At 35.1% G+C, this 23541-nt stretch overlaps 4 protein-coding genes across 5 annotated transcripts; 3 read left to right on the top strand and 1 right to left on the bottom strand.

Moving 5' to 3' along the window:
• The first annotated feature begins 3224 nt into the window (after positions 1-3224).
• LOC111412460 lies at positions 3225-4972 on the top strand. Its single transcript, XM_023043392.1, has 3 exons — positions 3225-3477; positions 4322-4396; positions 4633-4972. The coding sequence occupies exons 1-3, from the start codon at positions 3325-3327 to the stop codon at positions 4792-4794; spliced, it is 390 nt and encodes a 129-aa protein (XP_022899160.1). The 5' UTR covers positions 3225-3324; the 3' UTR covers positions 4795-4972.
• A 1254-nt stretch (positions 4973-6226) lies between these two features.
• On the top strand, positions 6227-8328 carry LOC111412759 (GDSL esterase/lipase At1g09390-like). Its single transcript, XM_023043674.1, has 5 exons — positions 6227-6473; positions 6851-7036; positions 7108-7265; positions 7327-7597; positions 7682-8328. Exons 1-5 carry the CDS (start codon positions 6227-6229, stop codon positions 7912-7914), a joined length of 1095 nt encoding a protein of 364 aa, XP_022899442.1. The 3' UTR covers positions 7915-8328.
• A 2792-nt stretch (positions 8329-11120) lies between these two features.
• Positions 11121-11609, top strand: LOC111412760. Its single transcript, XM_023043675.1, has one exon. It carries the CDS (start codon positions 11121-11123, stop codon positions 11607-11609), a length of 489 nt encoding a protein of 162 aa, XP_022899443.1.
• An 8088-nt stretch (positions 11610-19697) lies between these two features.
• Positions 19698-23003, bottom strand: LOC111412461 (polygalacturonase At1g48100). 2 transcript variants are annotated; one of them, XM_023043393.1, is made up of 7 exons: positions 22884-23003; positions 21444-21790; positions 21193-21360; positions 21069-21113; positions 20788-20995; positions 20637-20718; positions 19699-20557 (listed from the first exon to the last, which is right to left on the bottom strand). In XM_023043393.1, exons 1-7 carry the CDS (start codon positions 22975-22977, stop codon positions 20047-20049), a joined length of 1455 nt encoding a protein of 484 aa, XP_022899161.1. In that variant the 5' UTR covers positions 22978-23003; the 3' UTR covers positions 19699-20046. The 2 variants fall into 2 exon arrangements, with proteins under 2 accessions (XP_022899162.1, XP_022899161.1); XM_023043394.1 differs by lacking the exon at positions 21069-21113 and having other exon boundaries at positions 19698-20557.
• Between the last annotated feature and the right edge of the window lie 538 nt (positions 23004-23541).

Raw genomic sequence — 23541 nt, forward strand, 5'->3', positions numbered from 1 at the left:
TTTTTTTTCGAATAACGTATCATAAACAAAAAGGAGAAAACGGTGGTTTGCTATTCATGTTCGAAGTTTGCACTTTGGGAAGAAATCGATGGATTATATGATATATCTATGGAGTAAATAATGGAAATGGATCATGTGATATGGATATAGATTTAGGATTTGGACTTTTTGGATATTGGACTATGAAAATTAATTGGATTAGCTCACTAGGCTGTTGGCAGCAAGCAATAGACTTGGAAGAAAATTAAGTTTTCAGCAAAATAAAATAAAAAAAAATCCAAAAAATTGTGAGGTCATTTGACCCTATATGACCCCATGTGGGTCTCTCCCTGGCCTTAAAAGCTTGTATGCTTTTTATTTGGGGTGTTTCTCGTGTATACATGCATGCACTAAAAATTTCATGTAAAAATATATATGTAGCTAGTAGAAAATTATCATGTTAAAAATGTATAAATATGTCCAGAACATCGAATCATATTTAAAATATTAAAGGGCGTTCATTTTCTAATGGATCTCAATTTCCTTCTTTTTTTTTTTTTTTCATTTGCCATGCCAGCCCTATCTTTGAGCTTGTATTCTACCCTGTCTCAGTAGCAGGATTGTTTTATTTATTAGTTATGATTTTGAGATTTGATAGGAATTGGTTGGCACGTGTAGATTGGATAGGGATCAAGCAGCTTTTGATTGTATGTAAAATTTGGATTGATAATTTTTGGGAGAACGCGGCACTTAGCAGATTTTTGTATCTATCAAAATTCAATTTTCCCTTTCCACTTTAAATACCGTGCAAAAGTACTCATTATCTACCCAAAAAAGTATAGATACATATATACAGCGATAGTAACACCATAAGTAGAAGGTAAAGAATTGGAACATGATTTTGGTTTTGTCTTCATAATTGAATTTTAGTGTCTCCATAATTATTAGTTGATGCAAAAGAATTAAGGAAATATAGAAATTTTTTAATTTTGATTAATGAAAAGTAGAGCTGGACATGGTCCGGTTCAATTCTCTTTAGAATCGAATCAAACCCGAATTTTTGAATATTTAGTAAGTGAAACCATCGGATTCAAATTTAATTATGGACCTGTTCGGGTTCAGATCCATTCTATTCACTTCGGTTCTTGAGTTCTATAAAATAATTAATTTTTTTTAATATTTATAACAACGCTACATCAATTCAACTAATGAAATATTCAATCTTAACTCTTGCAAACTAACGTAGTTCAATCTTGTATATCTTTCGCGTCTCTCTTTATTGAATTCTTCATAAACTTGATTGTTAAAATCACATGAAGAGAAAGATAGCAAGTTCACAATAATGAAGAGAGACAATCTTAACTCTTGCAAACTAACGTAATTCAATCTTGTATATCTTTCGCGTCTCTCTTTATTGAATTCTTCATAAATTTGACTGTTAAAATCACATGAAGAGAAAGATAGCAAGTTCACAATAATGAAGAGAGACGTGGCCAAACTTTCAATTTGATTTCTACAAAACTATAGCAACGAAACTACAGTAGAATAATAGTTTTGGGTAAAATTTAAGAAAAACACAGATCTCTTATTTGGTTTTTCGATTTTTAGTTTAGAACCGAGAACCAAATCGAATCCAACCTGTCAGTTTTCTATTTAGATACCTCGTTTCGATATTTAACTTAAAAAGAACTGCTCGATTCGTTTAGATTTGGTTTAGTTCGATTCGATTCGATTCGAGAGTTTTGTCTAGTCCTAATAAAAAGACAAAAAATAATAATAATAATAATGCTATGATCTACTATTGCTGTATTGGGCCATTTTGTCAAAGTTGGCATTTCATTGAAGATAATGTATTGAAGACATGTTTTAGGCCAAAAGACGATGTTCATTTCTGTGACAATGAAGTTTTGTAATTTACAATTGTTCAAGGGAAGAAAGAAGAAACTTAACATTAAAACGCAAGACGCCCGACACACTTTAGGCACGAGCTATTAGAGAAGTATCTAGCCACCCGAGGTAAAACTAGTGGTGCAAAGGATATGAATGAGGTAGTCTCAACCTTATTGGCAGCCGCAGTGTGAGGGCTGAATTTCTGAGATATGAAATTGGACTCTTTGTGGGCACCAGTGTATAGGCAAGCTCTTAATCTTTGACCTGTTGGGGCACATCCCGTGATTTATCTCTCTCACGATACTTCAGGGGAGGGGAGGGGAGGGGAGGGGAGGGGTGGTGAGGGTCATCAAGGTTGGGGTTCAACCTGTTTATTAGAGAAGTATCCCATCAATTTTATATATTGATGAAAGCCTTTTTCTGATAGTACCGACAAAAACCTTTTGCTTAAGGTATCGTGTGATTAAGATAAAAATAATCAGAAATTTGGTAGGTTGAAATCAAGCAAAAATTATTAAGCAAAACAAACGAAAAATGATGGTTAATGAAGGTAGCAACGGTGATGGTGGTGGAGATAGTGTTTGTAATTTATAGACAGACGGAGTTTCGGATGGTTAATGTTGGTGACAAATGATGGTGTCGGAGGCCATGACTGTAATCGATAGAGAAAGGGTATTTCTAGCTATGGTTTGCCAAATAACTAACTTTTTTTTTTCTTTTTTTAAACTTTTTAAATTAAGGTTATATTTGTAAATTAATTGGTGGTGTATTCATAAAAAATAATGTTTTAATGGTAGTTGTATAATGTTGTGTAATAAATAAAAGTCTTGACGTTACAATAATTTTTGTTGGAAATAATTTGTTATCTAAGGCCACATGTGCGTCTAGATGTATAGCATATCTTATTTTTGTTTACTTTGGGCCCCTAGCCGTATAGCATATCTTATTTTTGTTTACTTTCTCCAAAAATGATCATCTACTGAAAGGACATTATGCAGTGGCTATTTTAGGGAATTTCCATAATTTTTTGTTGTATAGAATATAAAAATTACTCCATTCCGTCCAATTTATATAACTGACTTTCCTTATATTTTTTGTCTCAATTGTATAGTCTCGATCCATTATTGAGAATGTTTTATTTTGTTCGTTTACTAATATATCTTTATTTAATTTATTTAGTTATAATCAATTTTTTCTCCTAATCTTGAAATTGTAAAAATACAAATAGGGGAAAATTAGAAAAAAAAAATTGGTAAAAATTACTTTTTTGATAATATTAAATAATTTTATTTTTTAATTCGTGTGAAAAATAAAACAATACTGTATACCAAACGCGAACCTTCCCTTCTTCCCCCCCGCCCCCTCCCAAAAAAAAAAAAAAACCCTAAATTTATTTATCCATCCAAATTCAGCTGGCAAAATTTGCTGCATTTTCTTCCAAAGTGGTCGGAGACAATGGCCGCAGACAGAGGAGTGCTTGAAAATGAAGAATTCGTGTACAGAATCAGCACATCGGAAGAGTGGGAGGACCTTCAGAGAAGCGAAGCTACATTTGGTGGAGATATCGACAAATCATCTGGTTGTATCCATCTTAGCAAGCTTCACCAGGTGTCTTCCACTTTCGCTATCATAAAAATAATAATTGGATTCAATTCATCAAAGTGATAACCTAAATCTGCACGTTATCTGGAATTTTTAGTTTTAAATTGTGCTGTTTTATGACAATTGGGTATTGAGGAAGTTTATTTGCTCTTGGATCTTCTTTATCATTAATTCTTCCACAGAATTGGGATAAATTTCCTTATTTCGGATTGCGGCACAAGTTTATGATATATTTGCTATAGTGCTAAAAGATTGCCAATGCAGAGAACATTCCGCATGAAATCATGAATCAATTCAGCGTTCTGTTTCATTTTCGAAATTGGCATTTGACAGCTCATGCAGATAAGCTGAAAAAAGTTTAGAATACTAAAAAATGGGTACGGTCTAGAAAGACGGCATTAATGTTGTATGGTATTGAAATAGAGCTCTAGCTTATGACATTAAAGTATAGCCCATACCGAGAACCAGATTTAGTGAACCAATCTTTTTATCATCAGACACACTGTTGTTTTTCTTGTTCCTTTCTAATTTCTTACTTTTGCCTCATGAGCGAATTACTTGTAAAAATAGGCTACCTGTTCTTGATCTACTTCAGAATATGATAACTACAACTAAAGCATGACACAACAAAGTTTTCACTTCACATAAATTATATATCTACTCTTGAAATTAATTTCTCGACTCTTAGGCTTTAGCTTATTAACCTATTGACGACAAAGTTGTTTGTTTCTCTTTAATGGGTATGATGAGGTAACATGTTTCTTAATCAGCACTATTTGATCTCATTGTATCATGTCCTCTCTTTTATCGTTCCAAATAACTTGTAATATATAACATTTCTAAATTGTAGGTCCCGTCGACTTTACAGAACTTTTTCCAGAATGTTAATGGAGATTTGTACCTACTCCAAGTTGCTGCTGTAAAGGTAAAACCATAAACTTCTGAGCCATATAGCATTATAGCTGCATCGATACAAGTCTTTCTAATTATCTGGACTGGACATAATGTAGGATTTTATATTCTGTATCAGAAATTGTATTCTTTCGTTAAGCATTTCTACATGAGTTGAGAAATGCCCAAATTGTCTATGATGGCTCCCCACATGCTACTGTGGCTTCACCACTGGTCTAACAGTGATCATTTTCAATATCCTGATTGCAGCTCGGAAAAGGATTGATTTATGAAGCTGTTGGAAACTCCGACGTTTTTCCTCATTTCTATGGCCCATCTCGAAGTTTTAGCCCTCTTCCACTAGATGCCATCACAAAAGCGGAGAAGCTGATTCTATCTGATGGCAAATTCAGTTGCAGCTTGCTGAACTGAATGGGGTCGGGTCCACGTTTGTCATATAACCGTTGGTTTTATGCTGTGTACTTGTCGTGTTAAGTTATATAATAAAGGATGATATGGAATGATTTGCTTCAGTTGATTTCGGCATTTCTTCTCTGTACCTTTAAAACATTGCGAATATTATAAGCTTGTAACAATATTTTGGCGTCGATCCTGAGTATGTCTAATATTTGCAGGTCTTTCAGAATTAAGTTTCACGATCATTTATTAAGTCAACTATAGATGAACGAGTGTGTATGAATTTGAATTCGATTAAAATCTAGGTCTTTTTACCACACTACAACGCCAAAAGCAATATCAGGGAATGAGAACAGGCACACCAGTAAGGAAAATTTGTGCGCTGTTAGATAAAAATAATAAATAAAACAAAGTCTGCGTGACATTTTTGTGAATTAAAAATTGGAAAAGGATTATCCGCTTCCCTGTAATTTCGCGATGAGATTGGGTAGAAGGGTTTACTTGAAGAAAGTAAAGGGGCTCAATATCATCTCACAGCAACTGATATCTCTTGATAGCGATTGGGTACAATAATATATTTTGTTCGAGTTTTGTTAATAACTTAATTTCACTTCATATGCACTCAGTCCATTGGAGAATTTTTTTTTTCTTATTCTTGGATGATATAAAATAGCTTTTGTTGATTGTTATTTTCAATTGGATGTGATACTGAATTATTGTTGATTTTAAGGTAGCAGAATAGAATTTGTTGTGATTTAGGTAAAGCTTTTGTTGATAACTAATTACATAATTATTATAAAATTTCGATTCAACTAATTATTACTATTTAACTTCGATCCAACTAATCATTTGTTTCCTTTTAATTAAAATCCCGAGTTCTTCATATTTGTCTCTACGGCACAATAATCTACTTTTTCTTTGTTCCTTGTCTTGAAATGGATTCAGATTTGTTAGTGAATCTGCAAAAATAGCTATCATTAAAGATTAAGATCCTGTCAAGAAAAAAATGACATTTTTTGGTGATATTTTTACATTAATGTTCTAAAAGGGTTGTTTCCCATGTGCTCCTTATGTGTATTTTTCATCCTGAGAATTGTGTTAACAAACTCTTAGTTTGCTGATACCAAAACCACAAAATAAAAACTTCATTAAAGTTATTTTTGAGCATTGAGTGAAGTTATTCTTATATGAAAAGTTAATCTCATTAATTTCTGCCATATCTGAATGTTGATGAGAGGCAGATTTATGGAATGAAATGCATAATGCTGACACTGACAAAATCAACAATGCAAAAAGTATTTTCAGCCTCTCACAAGTTTCTCCACATGTTAAAAATATCAGTCTATGCATTAAATACAAGTTTCTTTCTGCCTAAACTATACTACCTGAGAACTATATAAGTCTGCTGATTAGTGTGTTAAGTTTAGTTTTCTCACGAGTGAGTAATATGGATGAGAAGCAAATCAGATTTCCCTCTCCTTTACTCACTCTTATAATTTATTTCTTCCTTCTCCCTTTCGTTCTTTCACAGTGTAATAGAAATCCAGTTATTTTCAACTTTGGCGACTCAAACTCTGATACTGGGGGGTATGCCGTTGCACATGGATTAAACCTTGGAGATCCAGATGCACGTACCTTCTTCCATCAACCAACTGGCCGCTTATGTGATGGAAGATTAATTATCGATTTCCTATGTAAGTTAGTTATTTTCATTCTTCAGGCATTACTTATTTATCAGATCATCTCCAATCGTTTAGCAGCAACCAAGAAGCCCATCCCTCCCCTCAAACAGTAACTGTTTTTTCTAAATATTATGAATAAGTATGACAAATACTCTGTTTTGTATTTAGCGTAAGCATCATTTTTTTTTTTTAAATTTAATTTCACTGTCTATCCACACGTGACTCCGGAGTGGTCTCTCAACTCAACGCCTGTCTCTGTTTTGTTTTTCCATTTTCAATATTTGGTAGGTAATTTTACTCTATGGACATTGATCTATTAAAAAGCTATTATCATCAAGCCCTGGACACTGCACTCTGTAACGTATGATATTCTCTACCGGACGATACAGGTGAAAGTCTGAATACCAATTATTTGACTCCTTATCTTGAGTCACTGGCACCCAATTTTACAACTGGAGCTAACTTTGCAATATGTGGCTCATCGACGCTCCCTAGATCTGTTCCTTTCAGCTTACATATTCAATTCAGTGAGTTCAAACGTTTCCAGAACCGCTCCTTGGAGCTAGGATCTAAAGGTATGATTGTCCTATGTAGATATTTTCAAATTAATTCTTGTTTGGATTATTGACATAGAACGATTCATTAGGTTTCAAAAACTTAGTTGGGGAGAAGGACTTCAAGAATGCAATTTACACTATCGACATTGGGCAAAATGATCTGGCAAATGCCTTTACCTACCTTTCATACGCTGATGTTGTTAAAAAGATACCTTCCTTCATTTCTGAAATTAGAGAAGTTATGCTGGTGAGTCTATTCTTTCTATTAAATTCTTAGCCTTGATTTCTAATTTTGAAATCTAATACAGGGGATATATGAAGTTGGTGGGAGGAATTTCTGGGTGCATAATACGGGGCCACTGGGCTGTTTGCCTGAAAAACTTGCCACTAGAAACACCAATGCCAACGATTTCGATGAATATGGATGCATTAAGTCTCTTAATGAAGCTGCAAAAGCGTATAACATGATGCTAAATGCTGTGTGTGAACAGCTACGATCGCAAACAAAAGGCGCCACTATTGTCTATGTGGATATCTACTCTATCAAGTATAATCTCATTTCCAGTTCTGCCTCATACAGTGAGTATGATATTTTCAGTTTCATTTTCATTCTCATTTTTCATTTTCTTGGTTCAAGTCCATTGACAGTACGACTATATTTAGGTTTTGAGAATCCTTTGATGGCATGTTGTGGTTATGGTGGAGTGCCGTACAACTACAATGCCAACATTACATGCCGGAGCAGTGGATTCAGCGTATGTGAGGAAGGGAGTCGTTATGTAAGCTGGGATGGAATTCATTACACAGAAGCTGCCAATGCAATTGTTGCCTCCAAAATACTCTCCACTCATTATTCTACTCCTCCCTTGAACTTTAACTACTTCTGCAGCGCTTGAGGCTTACTGTCCTTCTGTTGTCTATTTAAATGCGCAAAATATATTATTATTAACTTTGATCATTTCTTTCCATCCTACGTAACTCCTTTATAATTATACTCTCGGAACTGCAGCCCCCTTTCTACTCAATCCACATGGACAAGATACAAGAATGATGCCAAGAACAGAATTTGCATCCCACAAGAACTCAAGTTATCTTCAGTCAAAAATAAATAAAACTAGAGTAAAAAAAAAAAAAAATTCAAAGTCAGCAATAGATTTGTACATTTGTTGATTTATTCAAATATAACGTTGGAGTTTGGGAAGAAGTGATGAAGGCTTGGTTAAGACCCTAGTTAGTAGGTGGTGTAAATGGAATTCATGGGCGTCAAATTTCAGTTATGAATCCATTGACTCGATACAAAATTTACAGCAGTCACGCTTGCATCTGTATAAAATATATTCTTATGTTGTATTGATTTTTTTATTTTTATTTTTATTTTTATTTTTATTTTTATTTTTTGACGCATGGAAGTGAAAGGAAACGGGTTCGACCTTGCATCTCCAATAATCACTATTAGTATTGTTCTTCGTCTAATTTTGAATATCGCGTTTATTGATTGTTGGTGCAAAAGAAAGCCAGTAATTTTCAATTTTGATGACTCCAATTCTGACAAGCTGTGGAAAGGCCGTAACTCCACGTCCTCCTCTATGAATTTAACCGAGATGGAAAACTGGTCTTAGATTTCCTTTGTAAGCTCAGTATATAAATAATTAAATCAAATTGTTGTCAGTTTCACACTTTTTGTTTGATTATTCTAATGTCTCATTGCAGGTGAAAGTTTGAGAAGCAATTATCTAAGTCCTTATCTCGAACTTCAGCAATGGAGCTAATTTTTCAATAAGTGGTTCATCTACTCTTCCTAGATCTATTCCATTTAGTTTACATGTTCAAGTTGCTCAGTTCAATAGATTCAAATGAATTAGCTGCTCAAGATACAAATTAATTAGAATTTTGTGCATTTTTTTTTATTTTTTATTAAGTAATATGAATAAATGATTTGGTCGCGATGAGTATGAATGACCTATGGGCAGCATTTCAGCACTTTTCATATGGTCAAGTTATTCACAAAATTCCTTCTTTTATTTCTGAAATAGAAGATGCATCTTGGTGAGTTTAATATCCCCCATTTACTGTTGAGAATAATGCTTAACACCTTCAAACCCAATGATGGAACCCAATAGTTGAGCCTAAGTTTGTTTGTGACCCAATTTGCTCCCACTTGTGCAGACTCGTGTTTCCTCCAAATGCGACTTTAGTTTGTTTTAACTGGATGGATCGGATGGTGCCAAGTGGAGTCGGCTGAATCGTTGGATGCAAGTGACCTTTAATTATACTTAGCCCTAGACTTTTCACTTACCATTAAGCGAGAGACTTCTAGGGTTATCTTTCTTTTTGTTCTCTGTAATTTTCTCTCTCAAAAAACTTCTGGTTTTCTGTCTATAATCTCTGAATGATTAGATGTTCTTGGTGAGATCTAGTTTGTGTACTTGGTGTAGAGATTATATCCGTTCTTGGTTAAACAGTGAGGTTCGATTACTTAGTGTAATCTGTTTGTTCGATCTGTGAGGGAAAAAATAGGGTCTGAGGGTTGATCTTTTTAGATCTGTAGTTTGTAAACCTTGTACTGATATTTTATTGGTGGTTTCTAGTGGATTAGAGCGTTAACCACTTTGATGGAACTGTAGGGCTGGGCAAATCTCCCGAACCAAACCGACCGAACCGAACCCGAACCGAACCGATCCGAACCCGACGGTTCTTGTCAAATTAAATACCCGAACGGGTATCTGAATTGAGAACCGACGGGTACGGTTCGGTTCTCGGTTCTAGACCAAGAACCGAAGAACCGAATAAGAACCGAATCTTTCTAATTTTTTTTTTATATTGAGTAAATCAAATTATTTTAATTTTAATTTTTTCTAAACAAATTAACAAATTAATGATTTCTAAATCCAAATTTTTGGCCCAATAATTTGTTTCATTTCTAATTTTTTAATTTTTGGCCCAATTACCCATTTTATTGTTTCATTTCTTAGCCAAACAAGATCAAATCCACTAAATAACCCTAAACACCTACAATAAAGTGCATAACGTTGTCTCGACTCTCGCACTCACTCTCGCAGTCTATCTAATATTCCAAAACTTATACAATCGTCGGCCGACACTCTGACCTCCGATCGAAGCCGTGACTTTCCCCGACTGAAGCTTTGATCGTAGCGATCATTTGAACAAGGTAATTTACTAATCTCTGACATTCCAAAACTATTGAATGTATCATTAGTCGTATTTATATAACGTTGTTATAAATGTTAAAAAATTTAATTATAGTACAGAACCGAACGGAACCGAACCGAATCGAATGGAACCGAACCCGAACGGTTCTATAATTATATTTGGACCCGACGGTTCCATTTACTAGATACCCGAAAAGTTTGGTTCGGTTCGGTTCTAAAGAGAACCGAACCGAACCGACTCACGCCCACCCCTAGATGGAAGCTCAACGTGGTGACGTAGCCCATTTATGGATGAACATCTGGGCCTACGGGCGAAAAATCCTTGTGTTCTTTTATTTTTTCTATGTTTTTCTTGGATTATTGGGACTGCTAATACTAACAGTGGTATCAGAGCATCGTCGATCTGATATATAATCCAGTTCTTTGGTTTCTTGTGCTCTTCTTGAGGTCAAAGGCTTAGATCTTTATGGATCTACATTAGTAAGGGTTCAATTCACTGCTTCTGGTGGAAAGTAAAATAGTTTTGGTTTTCACTATTTTACATTGACATACTGAGACCCCTGGGTAACGAGTATTTGAACTCTTTCTTTATTTGGCATCTGAATTACTGTGTATATATATATACTCAAGAACCCTTGGTTGAAACCCTCTTTGATCCACCTCTGTCTAAGGTTCCTTTCGAGAACCCAAGAAGCTTAGGGGACAAGATTAGCGGCTTTTTCAAGGTTACTTTAATAGCCAAATCTTGTTATGTGTTATCTGTCTCAGTGTGTCTAAATTTCTGCGCACTTGAGTGTGAATTGGTTTGCTGCACATTAATATGTTGTGTCGTGTGTGCACATTTGTAAAATCCTATTCTGCATCTCTTGTACTTTGAACTTTTAAACTATTTCAAAGCTATTGAAACTAATTTTTTGTTTTCAAAACTAAAAATGACAAGTACAAAAGTTGATATAGAAATCTGGAATGGAAAAGGGGATTTTACTCTTTGGAGTCAAAAAATGAAGGCACTTCTGATGCAACATAAATGTGTGAAAACACTTGATGAGTTTTGGGAAGAAGAAATCATAGAAAGAAAAAGAAATAAACAAATTGATACTACATGGAGTCTGATTTTCTTACACCCGTCTAATAGTGTCATTAGAGAAGTAGGAAAGACTGAGACCGCTGAAGAAATTTGGACAAAACTTGAATCCCTTTATAAAACAAAATCACTTCCCAATAAATGTTATCTTTGGAAACAATTCTTTATCTTCAAGTTTGACCCACATCTTGATCTTGAAGCAAATCTTGACAGATTTAACAAATTAACTCAAAATCTCACAAATAGTAGTGAAACACTCTCCGGTGAACAACAGGCTATAGCCTTATTATCTGCCTTACCTGAAAAATATAAAGACTTAAGAAATGCTCTTGAATAAGGAAGAACTTCCATTACTGTGGATGTTATTGTTGTTTCTTTAAGAAATAAAGAACTTGAGTTTCAAAGTGAATCTAAAACCTCCTCTGTTGGTTTTGGTTATAATGTCAAAGGAAATAATCAATTCAAAAGAAACAACAATAACTTTTCAAATAAAAACCTTGGAAAGCCAAAAGAGTACAATGGAAATTTTCATAAAGGTAAGACCAAATTTAATCATAATAATAATAAGGCTAAAGGAAAGAAAAGCTACTTTTGTGGAAAGATGGGTCACTTCTTAAAAGACTATATTAAAAGGATTGATGAACTGAAAAACATCAATAAAATTGAAGGTGGAGTTGCTATTGCTTATGAAGAAGCTGCAGGCTCAAATGGACAAGTTTATGTGGCTAGTCAATCTTTAGTCAAGCATGAATGGATCCTTGATTCGGGTTGTACATTTCACATGACACCCTGTAAGGAATACTTTACTGACTTTTCTAAAATTAATGAGGGTCAAGTAATATTGGGAAATGATTTTACTTATAAAATTAAAGGAATTGACAAAGTTGATTTAAAACTAGAAAATGGAAATGTATTGACTCTAAACAAGATTAGATACATTCACAAACTGAAGAGAAATCTGATTTCTTTAGGTGTTCTAGATGATGAAGGTTTTGATACAACTATAAATAAAGGCATTTAGAAATTACAAAAGAATTGACAAAGATCACTTGTGCTGAAAAATCTAATGGGATCTATGTTTTAAAAACTTTGCCAATGATAAAACAACCTATTTCAGCAGCAGTTACTCAGCCTGATAAATCTGAAATTTGGCACAAAAGGTTAGGACACGTGAGTGATAAGAATTTATACATTCTTAAGAAACAAGACCTTTTAAGAAATGAAAAAAATTGAAAGGGTGTCATTCTGTGAACACTGCATTTATGGAAAACAAAGAAAACTACCATTTGATATAGGTGTCCATAAATCTAAGTCTATTCTTGAATATCTGCATGCTGATCTGTGGGGACCAGCTACTGTGAATACTTATTCTGGTTTCAAATACTTCTTACTGATTGTTGATGATTTTTCAAAGAAGGCCTAGGTTACCCTTTTGAAAAATAAATCAAATGCTTTTCAAAACTTCATAACATGGAAAACCTTAATTGAAAACTAGGTAAACAGAAAGGTTAAAGCTCTTAGAACTGACAATGACCTTGAATTCTGCAATGAGGAATTTGATAATTTCTATAATAATAATGGAATTTTAAGGCACAAGATTGTCACCTATACCCCACAACAGAATGGTCTAGCAGGAAAGGATGAATAGGACCCTGTTAGAAAGAGTTAGTTGCATGTTAATTAGTGCAGGACTTCCAAAATTGTTTTGGGGGGAAGCTGTTAAAACTGCATCATATTTGATAAACAAATGCCCCACAAAATCCTTGAATTATGATACTCCTGATCATGTTTGGAGAGGTCACCCTGTTGATTACTCCAAACTGAAAGTTTTTGGTTGTGCAGCTTGTGTACACCAAAATGAAGGTAAACTTGAACCTAGATCAATTAAAGACATTTTCTTAGGATATGGTGAGGGTGTAAAAGGTTACAGAATCTGGGTTAAGGATCAGGGAGGTTACAGAGTCATAATCAGCAGAAATGTAATCTTTAACGAAATGGACATGCCTTGTACTAAAGAAAAAGCACCTGCAGCCCCTTAAATAAGTGAAAATGATTCATATCTTCAATCTAAAATCTCTCCACCCATCTCAGATCTTGAAACTAATGACCAGATTGAGGTGGATCCTACTCATGAACAGGAAATAGCCCCTGAACCTAAATTTGAACATGAGATTGAACTTGAATGTGTTCTACTAATAAATCCCTTAGAAGACTATCAACTTGCTAGAGATAGAGAAAGAATGGAGATAAGACCACCTGCGAGATATAATGAATTAGATTTTGTCACTGCCCTAAACATTCATAATTTTTTAGACAATGAACCTAATTCCTATGAAGAGGCCATTGGGGGAAAACAATTCAAATTCTTGGCTTGCAGCTATGAAAGATGAAATGCTTTCACTTGACAAAAATAAGACTTGGGTCTTAGTTAATAAACCAAAAGAAGGAAAGGTTATTAACTGTAAATGAATTTACAATATCAAAGAAGGTGACTCAAAATAGGGAAATGTCAGATTTAAGGCCAGACTAGTTGCTAAGGGCTTTAACCAAAGAGAATGAATTGACTATAATGAAATCTTCTCACGTGTAGTCAAATATACTTCTATAAAAATTCTTCTTTGCATTGTTTCAAAATTTGATTTTGAACTGGAATAGTTAGATGTAAAAATTGCATTTTTACATGGTAACTTAGAAAAAAAACTTATATGATCCAACATAAAGGTTTTGAACAAAAGGGAAAGGAAAACTGTGTGTGCCTTTTGCAAAAATCACTCTATGGGTTGAAACAGGCCCCTAGACAGTGGTATATCAGGTTTGGTACTTTTATAAAAGGTCTTGACTTTAATAGGAGTGAATATGATCCTTGCTTCTATTATAAATGTGATGGAGGTCCTAATTCCTATTATCTTTTGCTTTATATTGATGATATGTCACTTGCTGGGTGTGATGTAACTTAAATAAATAATATTAAGCAAAAGTTAAAACAAGAGTTTAAAATGAAAGACCTAAGACCAGCTAAAAGAATTTTAGGAATGGAAATTAGGAGAAACGGAAATGACTGCACACCATTTCTAACTCAAGAGTCATATATTTCCAAAATTCTATGTAAATTTGCTATGGATAAGACAAAAGAAGTTACCTCACCACGTGGTAGTCATTTTAAATTCTCTACTGAACAGTGTCCTAAAACTGAGATAGAAAGAAATAAGATGGATAAAATCCCTTATGCAAATGTTGTAGGTTCTGTAATGTACATTATGGTTTGCACAAAGCCTAATCTTGCTTTTGCTATAAGTGTATTGAGTAGATATATGAATAATCCTGGTGAACAACACTGGGAATGCATGAAATGGCTACTTAGATATCTGAAAGGAACTTCAAACTTAGGACTAATGTTTGGAAAAAGGAAAACTGGGATTAAACTAGAAGGAATTGTAGATTCTGATTTTGCTGGTATTTGTGATAATAGAAAATCAACATCTGCATATGTCTCTACTTTAAACGATACCTACATAAGCTGGAAATCACAGCTGCAAAAGATAGTAGCTCTATCTTCTACAGAGGCTGAATATATTGCAGCCACAGATGCTGTTAAGGAAGGTATTTGATTAAAAAATCTGTTGGATGAAATTGGCTTTACTGGTAATGATGCTTTGATACATTCTGACAGCCAATCTGCTATACATCTTAGTAGAAATCCTATTTTTCATGATAGAACAAAACACATAAATGTCAAATTTTATTTTATAAGAGACATTATAGAAAAGGATATCATAAAAATTGAAAAGATTTTCACTAAGTGTAATCCAGCAGATATGGGTACAAAAATACTTCATGTACATAAATTTAGGGATTGTTTAAAACTCCTAAATGTTATTTCTAACTGAAATTTCTTTTGCTGGTACATAAATCATATGATATCAAAGGAAGAGTTAACCTCTAGTCCACAATGAAACCTAAAGGTGTCCAGCAAAGTAGAGATTGTTAAGAATAATGCTTAACACCTTCAAACCCAATGATGGAACCCAACAGTTGAGCCCAAGTTTGTTTGTGACTTGGTTTGCCCCCACTTGTGCAGACTCGTGTTTCCTCCAAATGCAACTTTAGTTTGTTTTAATTGGATGGATCAGATGGTGCCAAGTGGAGTCGACTGAACCGTTGGATGCAAGTGACCTTTAATTATACTTAGCCCTAGACTTTTCACTTACCATTATGCGAGAGACTTCTAGGGTTATCTTTCTTTTTGCTCTCTGTAATTTTCTCTCTCGAAAAACTTCTGGCTTTTGGTATGCAATCTCTGAATCATTAGATGTTCTTGGTAAGATCTAGTTCGTGTACTTGGTGTAAAGATTATATCTATTCTTGGTTGAATAGTGAGGTTCGATTACTTGGTGTAATCTGTTTGTTCGATCTGTGAGGAAAAAAAAGGGCCTGAGGGCTGATCTTTTTAGATCTGTGGTTTGTAAACCTTGTACTGATATTCTATTGGTGGTTTCTAGTGGATTAGAGCGTTAATTACTTTGGTAGAAGCTCAACGAGGTGACGTAACCCATTTTTGGGTGAACATTTGGGCCTATGGGCGAAAAATCCTTGTGTTCTTTTATTTTTTCTGTGTTTTTCTTGGATTATTGGGATTGCTAATACCAACATATAGAGTGCCCTTGACAATGTTACATATGAAAAACTTCATCCGAATTAATGCACAAGTTATATGAAAAAGGTGCTAGAAATTTCCGAGAGGTTGCTTGCCTAAAAGACTTGCCACAACTCCCAGAAAGACATTAATTTTGTGATTTAAATAAATAGTATCAGGCAAAAGACACATGAAAGGGAAACGTGTTTTTCCACCATTTTGCATAAATTCCAGCTTCTTTAGCAATCAATTAGTCCAAGTTTTGAGATCTAAATGTAGCTACGTGCAAGAATGGTGTGTGGAAAATAGTCTTCAGCTAAAGATGTAAAACACTTGGCAACTTCACACCATTATTTGTTATCGGGCACCCCCATTATATTTTAAATTTCACACATTAATTTTGACCTGTTAACTTCGGTAGCATATGATGAAACCCCAAAGAAGCAAGCAAACGTACATCTGAAAGTTCATTCAAATGAAGGGAAGTTCTAGCAAGCTGGGTCGTAAGGATCCATCGCAATTGATCTATGGCATAGGTGTGGACAATGCAAATGGGTCTATGACTCGTGAACATTTTTATGTCACCTTGTTCCAATGTTCAATAATCTACCTTGTCAAATGAACTAAAAAAAAAATCTAGCGCTATTGCTAAAAGCTCTACTCACAACTCTTGTGCCAAATAGAACCTTAGTGTCCTTTTGACTCATTTCTTTCTTTGCACAGCCACAACAAATACTATAACACAAGGAAGGACTAATTAACAACTCTCTATTGAAAGCAAGATTTAAGAGGAATCAATTTCCATATTCTTCTGTTCTGCTGCTTTGAGTGGAATGCCCATAAAGCTAAAAAAAAGCATGCTCAAATGGCAGCTAATGAGTAGGAGATGTTAGTTGGTGATCCAGGATTCATAATCAAAATCCTCAACTTCTCTTTTTTACATAAACAAGAACCCTATTTTACAAAAGTTCAGAGTTGAGGAATAGTCTATAACCCAGTTAACAGTTAGTGGAGGAGGAGTGGAAAAGGGGACTCTTAAGTGGGTAGTTTTTGGAATTTAGCTCCAACAAGGAACAAGCTGCCTTTTTCAAAGCATGTGTATATCTTAACTCCCACTTCTCTTTCACCATTCATGCCCATGGGCCCGCCTCTGCGCGTGCACAGGGAAGCAGAGATGTAGACTGCATGTATCTAGGTGCCTTTGCAGCCACCAACCCATGTCACTAAATACACTTTTGCTATTTATTGTCTTCTGCTTCTGATTTTCTGTCTTTATTCTGCCATTTTTGTTGTATATGTACTGTTAAAAAATTAAAAACTGTCATTTACAAATCAATCTTACGTTGGAAAAGCTACAACCTTGCATTGTCTTTGCTTGTTTAATCCTTTCGAGACATATAACATTGGAACCAGTAAATCTATTTTGAAAATGATGGGCTACAAGGAATCAAAGCTTTTGGTATAAGTTAACTGCCAAGAATTTCATAGTTTGTTAAAGTAGCTCTATTATTTTTATTTATATATTGTCAAATTCATCAAGCAGGAATAATTTTAATCGATGTGACTTTCGCATTAACCATTATTTTTGGTTTTCTTCATTTTCGTTAAATGTAGAGGATCAAGTTAATTACTAGAATCAGGTAAATCGTCTAGTATTGCCGAACCAAATCTGAAACTACTTTGTTGAAAGCGGAATAACTTTGATATCAATTTGTTGAGAATCCGGCCAAATAATTAAAGAACGAGAAAAATATGGACAATATGAAAATAATGAATTACAAAGAAAACAAGATTGAAGTGGAAAACCAAATTCGCGAAAATCATGAATTCACTATAATCAATAATAAGGAGTTACAAATGGTCTCTTTGGATCAATAACTAATAGACAATTGGTCAATTCTAATTTATGTTGTACACCACATATTTGTAACAAAAGAATCCCTAACATACTAAGAATATTAATATATGAAGAGTTCAATATAAAGTGTGTTGCGGAAGCTCTCTCAAAAGATCTTCAAACGGTGGTTTTCCAGACTCTATCCAACGTACATTTCTCTACCAACAATCAATCCAAACGGCTCCAAACCACAACCAATTGATTCACCTTGGTTGCTATACAATCTTACCCACGTAGGACAAGAAAGGATGATGATTTATGGCCACAAAGGCTAAGAGAAGACACCACAAAGGTGTACTATGAAAGAACCACCAATTGCACACGTTATACAAGCGTTCTGGATACTTCTAGACACCTTTTTCTCACACAAAAGAGGGGCAGCCGGGATTCACTAGTTCGTCTCTCAAAATCACACAATCATCATATCAAAGAGGCTAGGGTTATATTCATATATATACTCTAGGGTTAGGCTTTAAGTTGGGCCATTAAAAGGGTAAATGGGCCAAGATTCAAGCCATCTATAAGGAATACAATTGGGTCGGGTATAGCTCATGGACTTGGTTGTTGGACTTATTTCATTTATCGGCCTATGCCTATGAAATAATATTAACCTACGTTAACATCATAGCCCGGGATTTATTGGGTAACAAAAACCCAACAAAGTGAAATCTTAATACAATGTGAAAAATCAATAATCGAGAATTTGGACTAAAATATGAGTCAAATTCACCTAGGACTCTTTCAAGACATCTTCGAATCTACTACCAACTCCCAATACTCTTCTAACAGTATTTCGAATAAAATACTCAACAAGAATTCGGGTCACAACCCAATTCTAACAAACTCCACCTTCGCACCAATTTCATTGCAAAGAATAAAATTTAACTCTTCAATTCCAACAAATTTCTCCAAACAAATTACTCAACCTCTTCGACCATGCCCTTTTCAAGCACACCATATCCCTACCGAACATACTCAACAACTATGAACAAATTTTAAACCCTATTTACTAGCAGAATTACCTTGCGCGTCAACCTTGCTTGAATCATCATGTTCATTACCAGCTCCAACCAAGTAACCAAACTTGCTCGAATCACCACGATCACTTTCAACTCCATTTTGAGTTGTCAAATCTGCTCGAATGACTACGAACAACATGATCAACAAGATCACAAGTAACTCAATCCGAGTTAACGAATTTGCTCGAATTATCCTCACAAGCAACAAGATCAAAACTCCTTACGTTGCTTCCCCTCCAGTGTCCAAACAAAAATCTGCCATAACAAAATATATTTTTGCGATCCACAAGCGGAATCTCAAATTTCATAGTTGACATTCTCAAAACAATTGTCTTGCTTCAACCTCGCTTTAATATCCAAGTTGGATCTCCCAAGAATTCGCTAAAAAACCTTCAGCTTTGATACAATTTGTTATAATTCAGACTAGATTTGAAACTACTTTGTTGAAAGTGAAACAACTTAGATACCAATTTGTTGAGAACTCGGCCAAATAATTAAAGAACGAGAAAATATGGACAATATGAAAATAATGGATCATAAAGAAAAAAAGATTTACGTGAAAACCCAAATTCGGGAAAACCATGGGCAAAGGCAGTGAATTCTCTATAATCAATAGTAAAGAGTTACTCTTTGGGCCACTAACTAATTGGATAATTGGTCAATTTTAATATTTGTTGTACATTACATATTTATAACAAAAAAAATAAATTCCTAACATACTAGGAGAATTGATATATGAAGAGTTCAATATAAAGTGAAATCTCAATACAATGAATAAAACCAATAATGGAGAATTTGGGATGAAATATGAGTCAAATTCACCTTGGACTTTTTCAAGACATTTTCAAGTCTACTACCAACTCCTAATACTACTTCAACAGTATTTCCAATCAAATACTCAACAAGTATTTGGGAGGTGACAACCCAATTCTAATACATTGAATCAAAACATAAAATAAAGCAAGAAAATCAGCGACGAGGTATTTTGTCATCAACTTGATATTTATTAACCATCACTCAAATCCAAGAACGTGTCGAGTGAAACACATAAGTTGCAGAAATGGCAAAATGAAGAACCTAATCAACTCAAAAGCGATAGCACTAAAGATTAAATGATGCAGTGGGATTTATAATATGTCCCTCTTCAATCACGTTACAGTTTGATATTCCATACCACCAAACATCAGTAATTATTATGTACAAATATTTGGCAGAGGAACACAGCCTAGTTCAATCGGCAGAAGCCTGCATCAGTTTCTAAGATAGATCGAGGAATGCCCTCCAACAAGCATGAAACCGGAGGAATACTTAGTGTCTGTAGTTCACCATATGCGTTCCAACAAATTGGATCCAACACTACGTCTCCTTTGGCCGGAAGGAGCTCTACATCTGAAAGTGTAATATTTGTGCATGGAACCGAATCACTACAAGCAAAATGCATTGGAGGACTTCTGATATCATATGTTCCCTTTATGCTTGTGTACTGAATGTCAGATAAATATACAGCCGAGGTGTGATTGGTGCAAGTTTTGCTCAGGCAGTAGAATTGATCGATTATGATTGGGTTCCTAACGTTGTCCATGTGAATGTTTTCAAATGTAACACCTGATACAGCTCCAGAACCTCCTTGCCATGTCTTGATCCTAACTCCATTATCTGAATTCTTTATCATACAGTCCCTAACCGTGATATTGGATGCACAGGCACTTGAATTGTGATTGCCTAAGCTCCCTATGCTGAAACAAGGAGTAAAGCTTTTAGACATCGTGGAAAAGGGAAAATTCATGAGTGTTTCCAAAAAGTACCATTTCATACCTGATTCCATGGCTTGGTCCACAAGTGACATTCTTAATGTCTACATCATAACAACCTGATCCTATTGAGACGCAGTCATCGCCTGGAATTTGGACAATATGAGTATTTGAAGTTGATGAAACGAAGAATATCAGAAGGATGCTATACTGACCATTGGAGATTATGGAATTATATATTCCGACGTCGTTTGTGTTCTCTATGTGAATACCGTCGGTGTTGGGACTCAAGGCTGGAGCACTTATGCGAATTGATTCTATATAGACGTCCCTGCAGTTGTCGAATCTGAAGTGGAATTGAGGGCTGTTTCTGATTTTTATTCCTTGGACTGTCAGGTTGTTGCTCATGAAGAATCGTATGGCCTAAAACCAAAATAAAAAATAAAAGTAATGCTCAATTTTCATCACCAAACAAAATAATGTTCGTATCTCTTACAATTGGACTATCACACGGTGTTGTCAAAGCCGTTTTGTTGGCTCCCTGTCGTTGATAAAGGCGATGTTTTAGCAGAATGTAAATTATACCAATTCGGTAGATTCAGCAAAACTATTACAAGTACCTTGTGAGGTTTGCAAGGAAGATTCCACCATTGCTCACCCCTACCGTCAATTAAACCTCCGCCTTGCAGTGCCATTTCATTCACTCTATAGAAAGCCAGCCATTGGCGCCTGCTATAGTTCTTTGGCCAGGAGTCGGGTCCATCAGGCGGCATAATTGTTCCATCATCCTTCGGAATGACACAAGAAGCATGCAATTGTCAAATTCATTACACAACGTTTCAAAGAAATCTTTGACGTAAAGGGACAACACCTGGAAAACAAAACCTCCCTGACAGGGACCGGTGAAAATTGTGGACTGAATCATGAAAGAGTAGCCAGAGGGAACAAGGAGGACTGCAGACTCAACTTGGCAGGCGGTGTCCCATGCTGACTTGAATGCTTCGGTGTCATCAGTTTCGCCATCACCAGCAGCACCAAACATTCTTACATCATAAACACCGGACCAATTTTGATCAGGAGAAGGGCCGGAAGCCTCAGGTGGAGGTGAAGGAGGTATTGAAATTTGAGATTCATGACGACGCTTGTGTTTTTTATGGTGGTGGTAGTGATATCTAGCCTGGCTAACGAACATTGTTGCACCAAAAGTGAAGTAAATACCTAGTAAAAAAACCCGAGATGACACCATTTTTAAACAGAACTGATAACAGATAAGGGTGGTGATAAACTGAAACCTCGCTACTCGCTAAAACTGATGTTTTCACTATCTGGAAATCAAGATTTATGGATGTTGACAAGTGGATGTAAAAGGATGCCAAATACTGGGAATTAAGTTGAAAGAAACTTGAAGGAGTTTTCCGTACGAGAATCGAAAGTGAGCACTATACCAAGTTGCTATATATAAACTGTAAACTCTGGTAGACATGCAAAAGCAAGAAGGCTAAGTTCACATATATATAAGATAAAAAGTGAAAAGTTGGTGCTAGAAGGAAGAATAATCTGCATCATACAAATTTTTTAAAGGAAAAAACCGACCAAGACATTGGCCTTTTGTTGGGCGGGAAAACCAGAAATGAGAACCATGTTCTTCCCATAACCTCCCACTTACTCTGGTCCCAAGACCTAGATATTACACCTGTCTGTCACCCTCAGTTACGCTTTTTTTTAATTAATAATCAATTCGTTGTTGGTCACAGTTTTTTCTTATATAAGAAATCAAGAAATACAGTCAGCCTATGTTCAGCATCTCCTAGGAAACAAAGATTTGCGTAAAGTTAGACTCAAGAGCCTTGCTTCTTGTACAGAAAAAAGCTTACAGAATACACACAATGGAAGGGTGAGTGGGGTTTTGTTGATAATATTTTATTTATATGGGGCCGATCTCCATATTAGTATCTGTAATGGTTATGTGAAGAGCTATTTTGTACAAATGGAAAATTCTTTAGACTCAATATAGCTTATTCTTATTATTCTATAAATATGTGATTAATTATTTGTGATTTCTCCTAGAATTGGATTCAGAGATTCAAAATTAATGTCCAGAAGTTTCTTGGATAAAGGTCCCCCACCTCAAGTTCTGAAAGTGTTGTTTCAATCTCAAACGTAAGACGGGCTAAAAAGTTGGTATAAAATTTCGAGCTTTCTGCAGATCTCATTCCAATTTGCAAACCTAAATTTGCATCAATGTTTTCTTCAAAAATCGATACAGTATAATCTTATTTAATTCTCTATATTAACATGAAAACGTATTCACCTTTAAGTAAAAGAAAAGCAGATAGATCCACAAATGACTTTGCTTTGAACCAGAAAACAAAGATGCATAAGCATAACCACACTGATCCACCCATGCCGGCCGACGCCCTGAAACATTGAAGTTTATGATATTCTGTGATACCAAAAAGTAAAAAGTGCATCATCAGCTTACAGCTTCAATGCCACAACTTTTAAGTAATCAAATACTGGAGTTGGTGAAACAAAGCACCGTGTCCTTTAAGATTTCAATTACCGTTCCAGCATGTTTGGCTGTGTTCAGGAACAAGATAAAGAAATTTACTTCTATGTTACTTCACTGTCAAAGATGATTTTTGAAGTTTAGTTTTATACAAATAAAACCTTAAGCACAGTCATAGACTTGTTCATCGAAGTTTCAAGTGTAAAATGTAGGTTGAGCAGGCACACTGTCCAGTCAATAAGGCTCTTGGCCTGCATGTACCAGTCAAGCATACCTTTTCAGAAAAAAAAAAACTAAATAAGGGCTCTCCTTTACTGCACTTTACCTTTCCTTTCTCTATAGGTAGAAGTAAGACCAACCCAACCTTGATCCTAACCCAAGTCTGGGCAGGAAAGTAATGAGATATTGTCTAGGACGACTTCTTTGTTGGCGAAAAGAAGGGTAGCATAAAGTTCTACAA

The sequence above is a fragment of the Olea europaea genome, chromosome 16, assembly GCF_002742605.1.
Source record: "Olea europaea var. sylvestris chromosome 16, O_europaea_v1, whole genome shotgun sequence".
NCBI lineage: Eukaryota > Viridiplantae > Streptophyta > Magnoliopsida > Lamiales > Oleaceae > Olea > Olea europaea.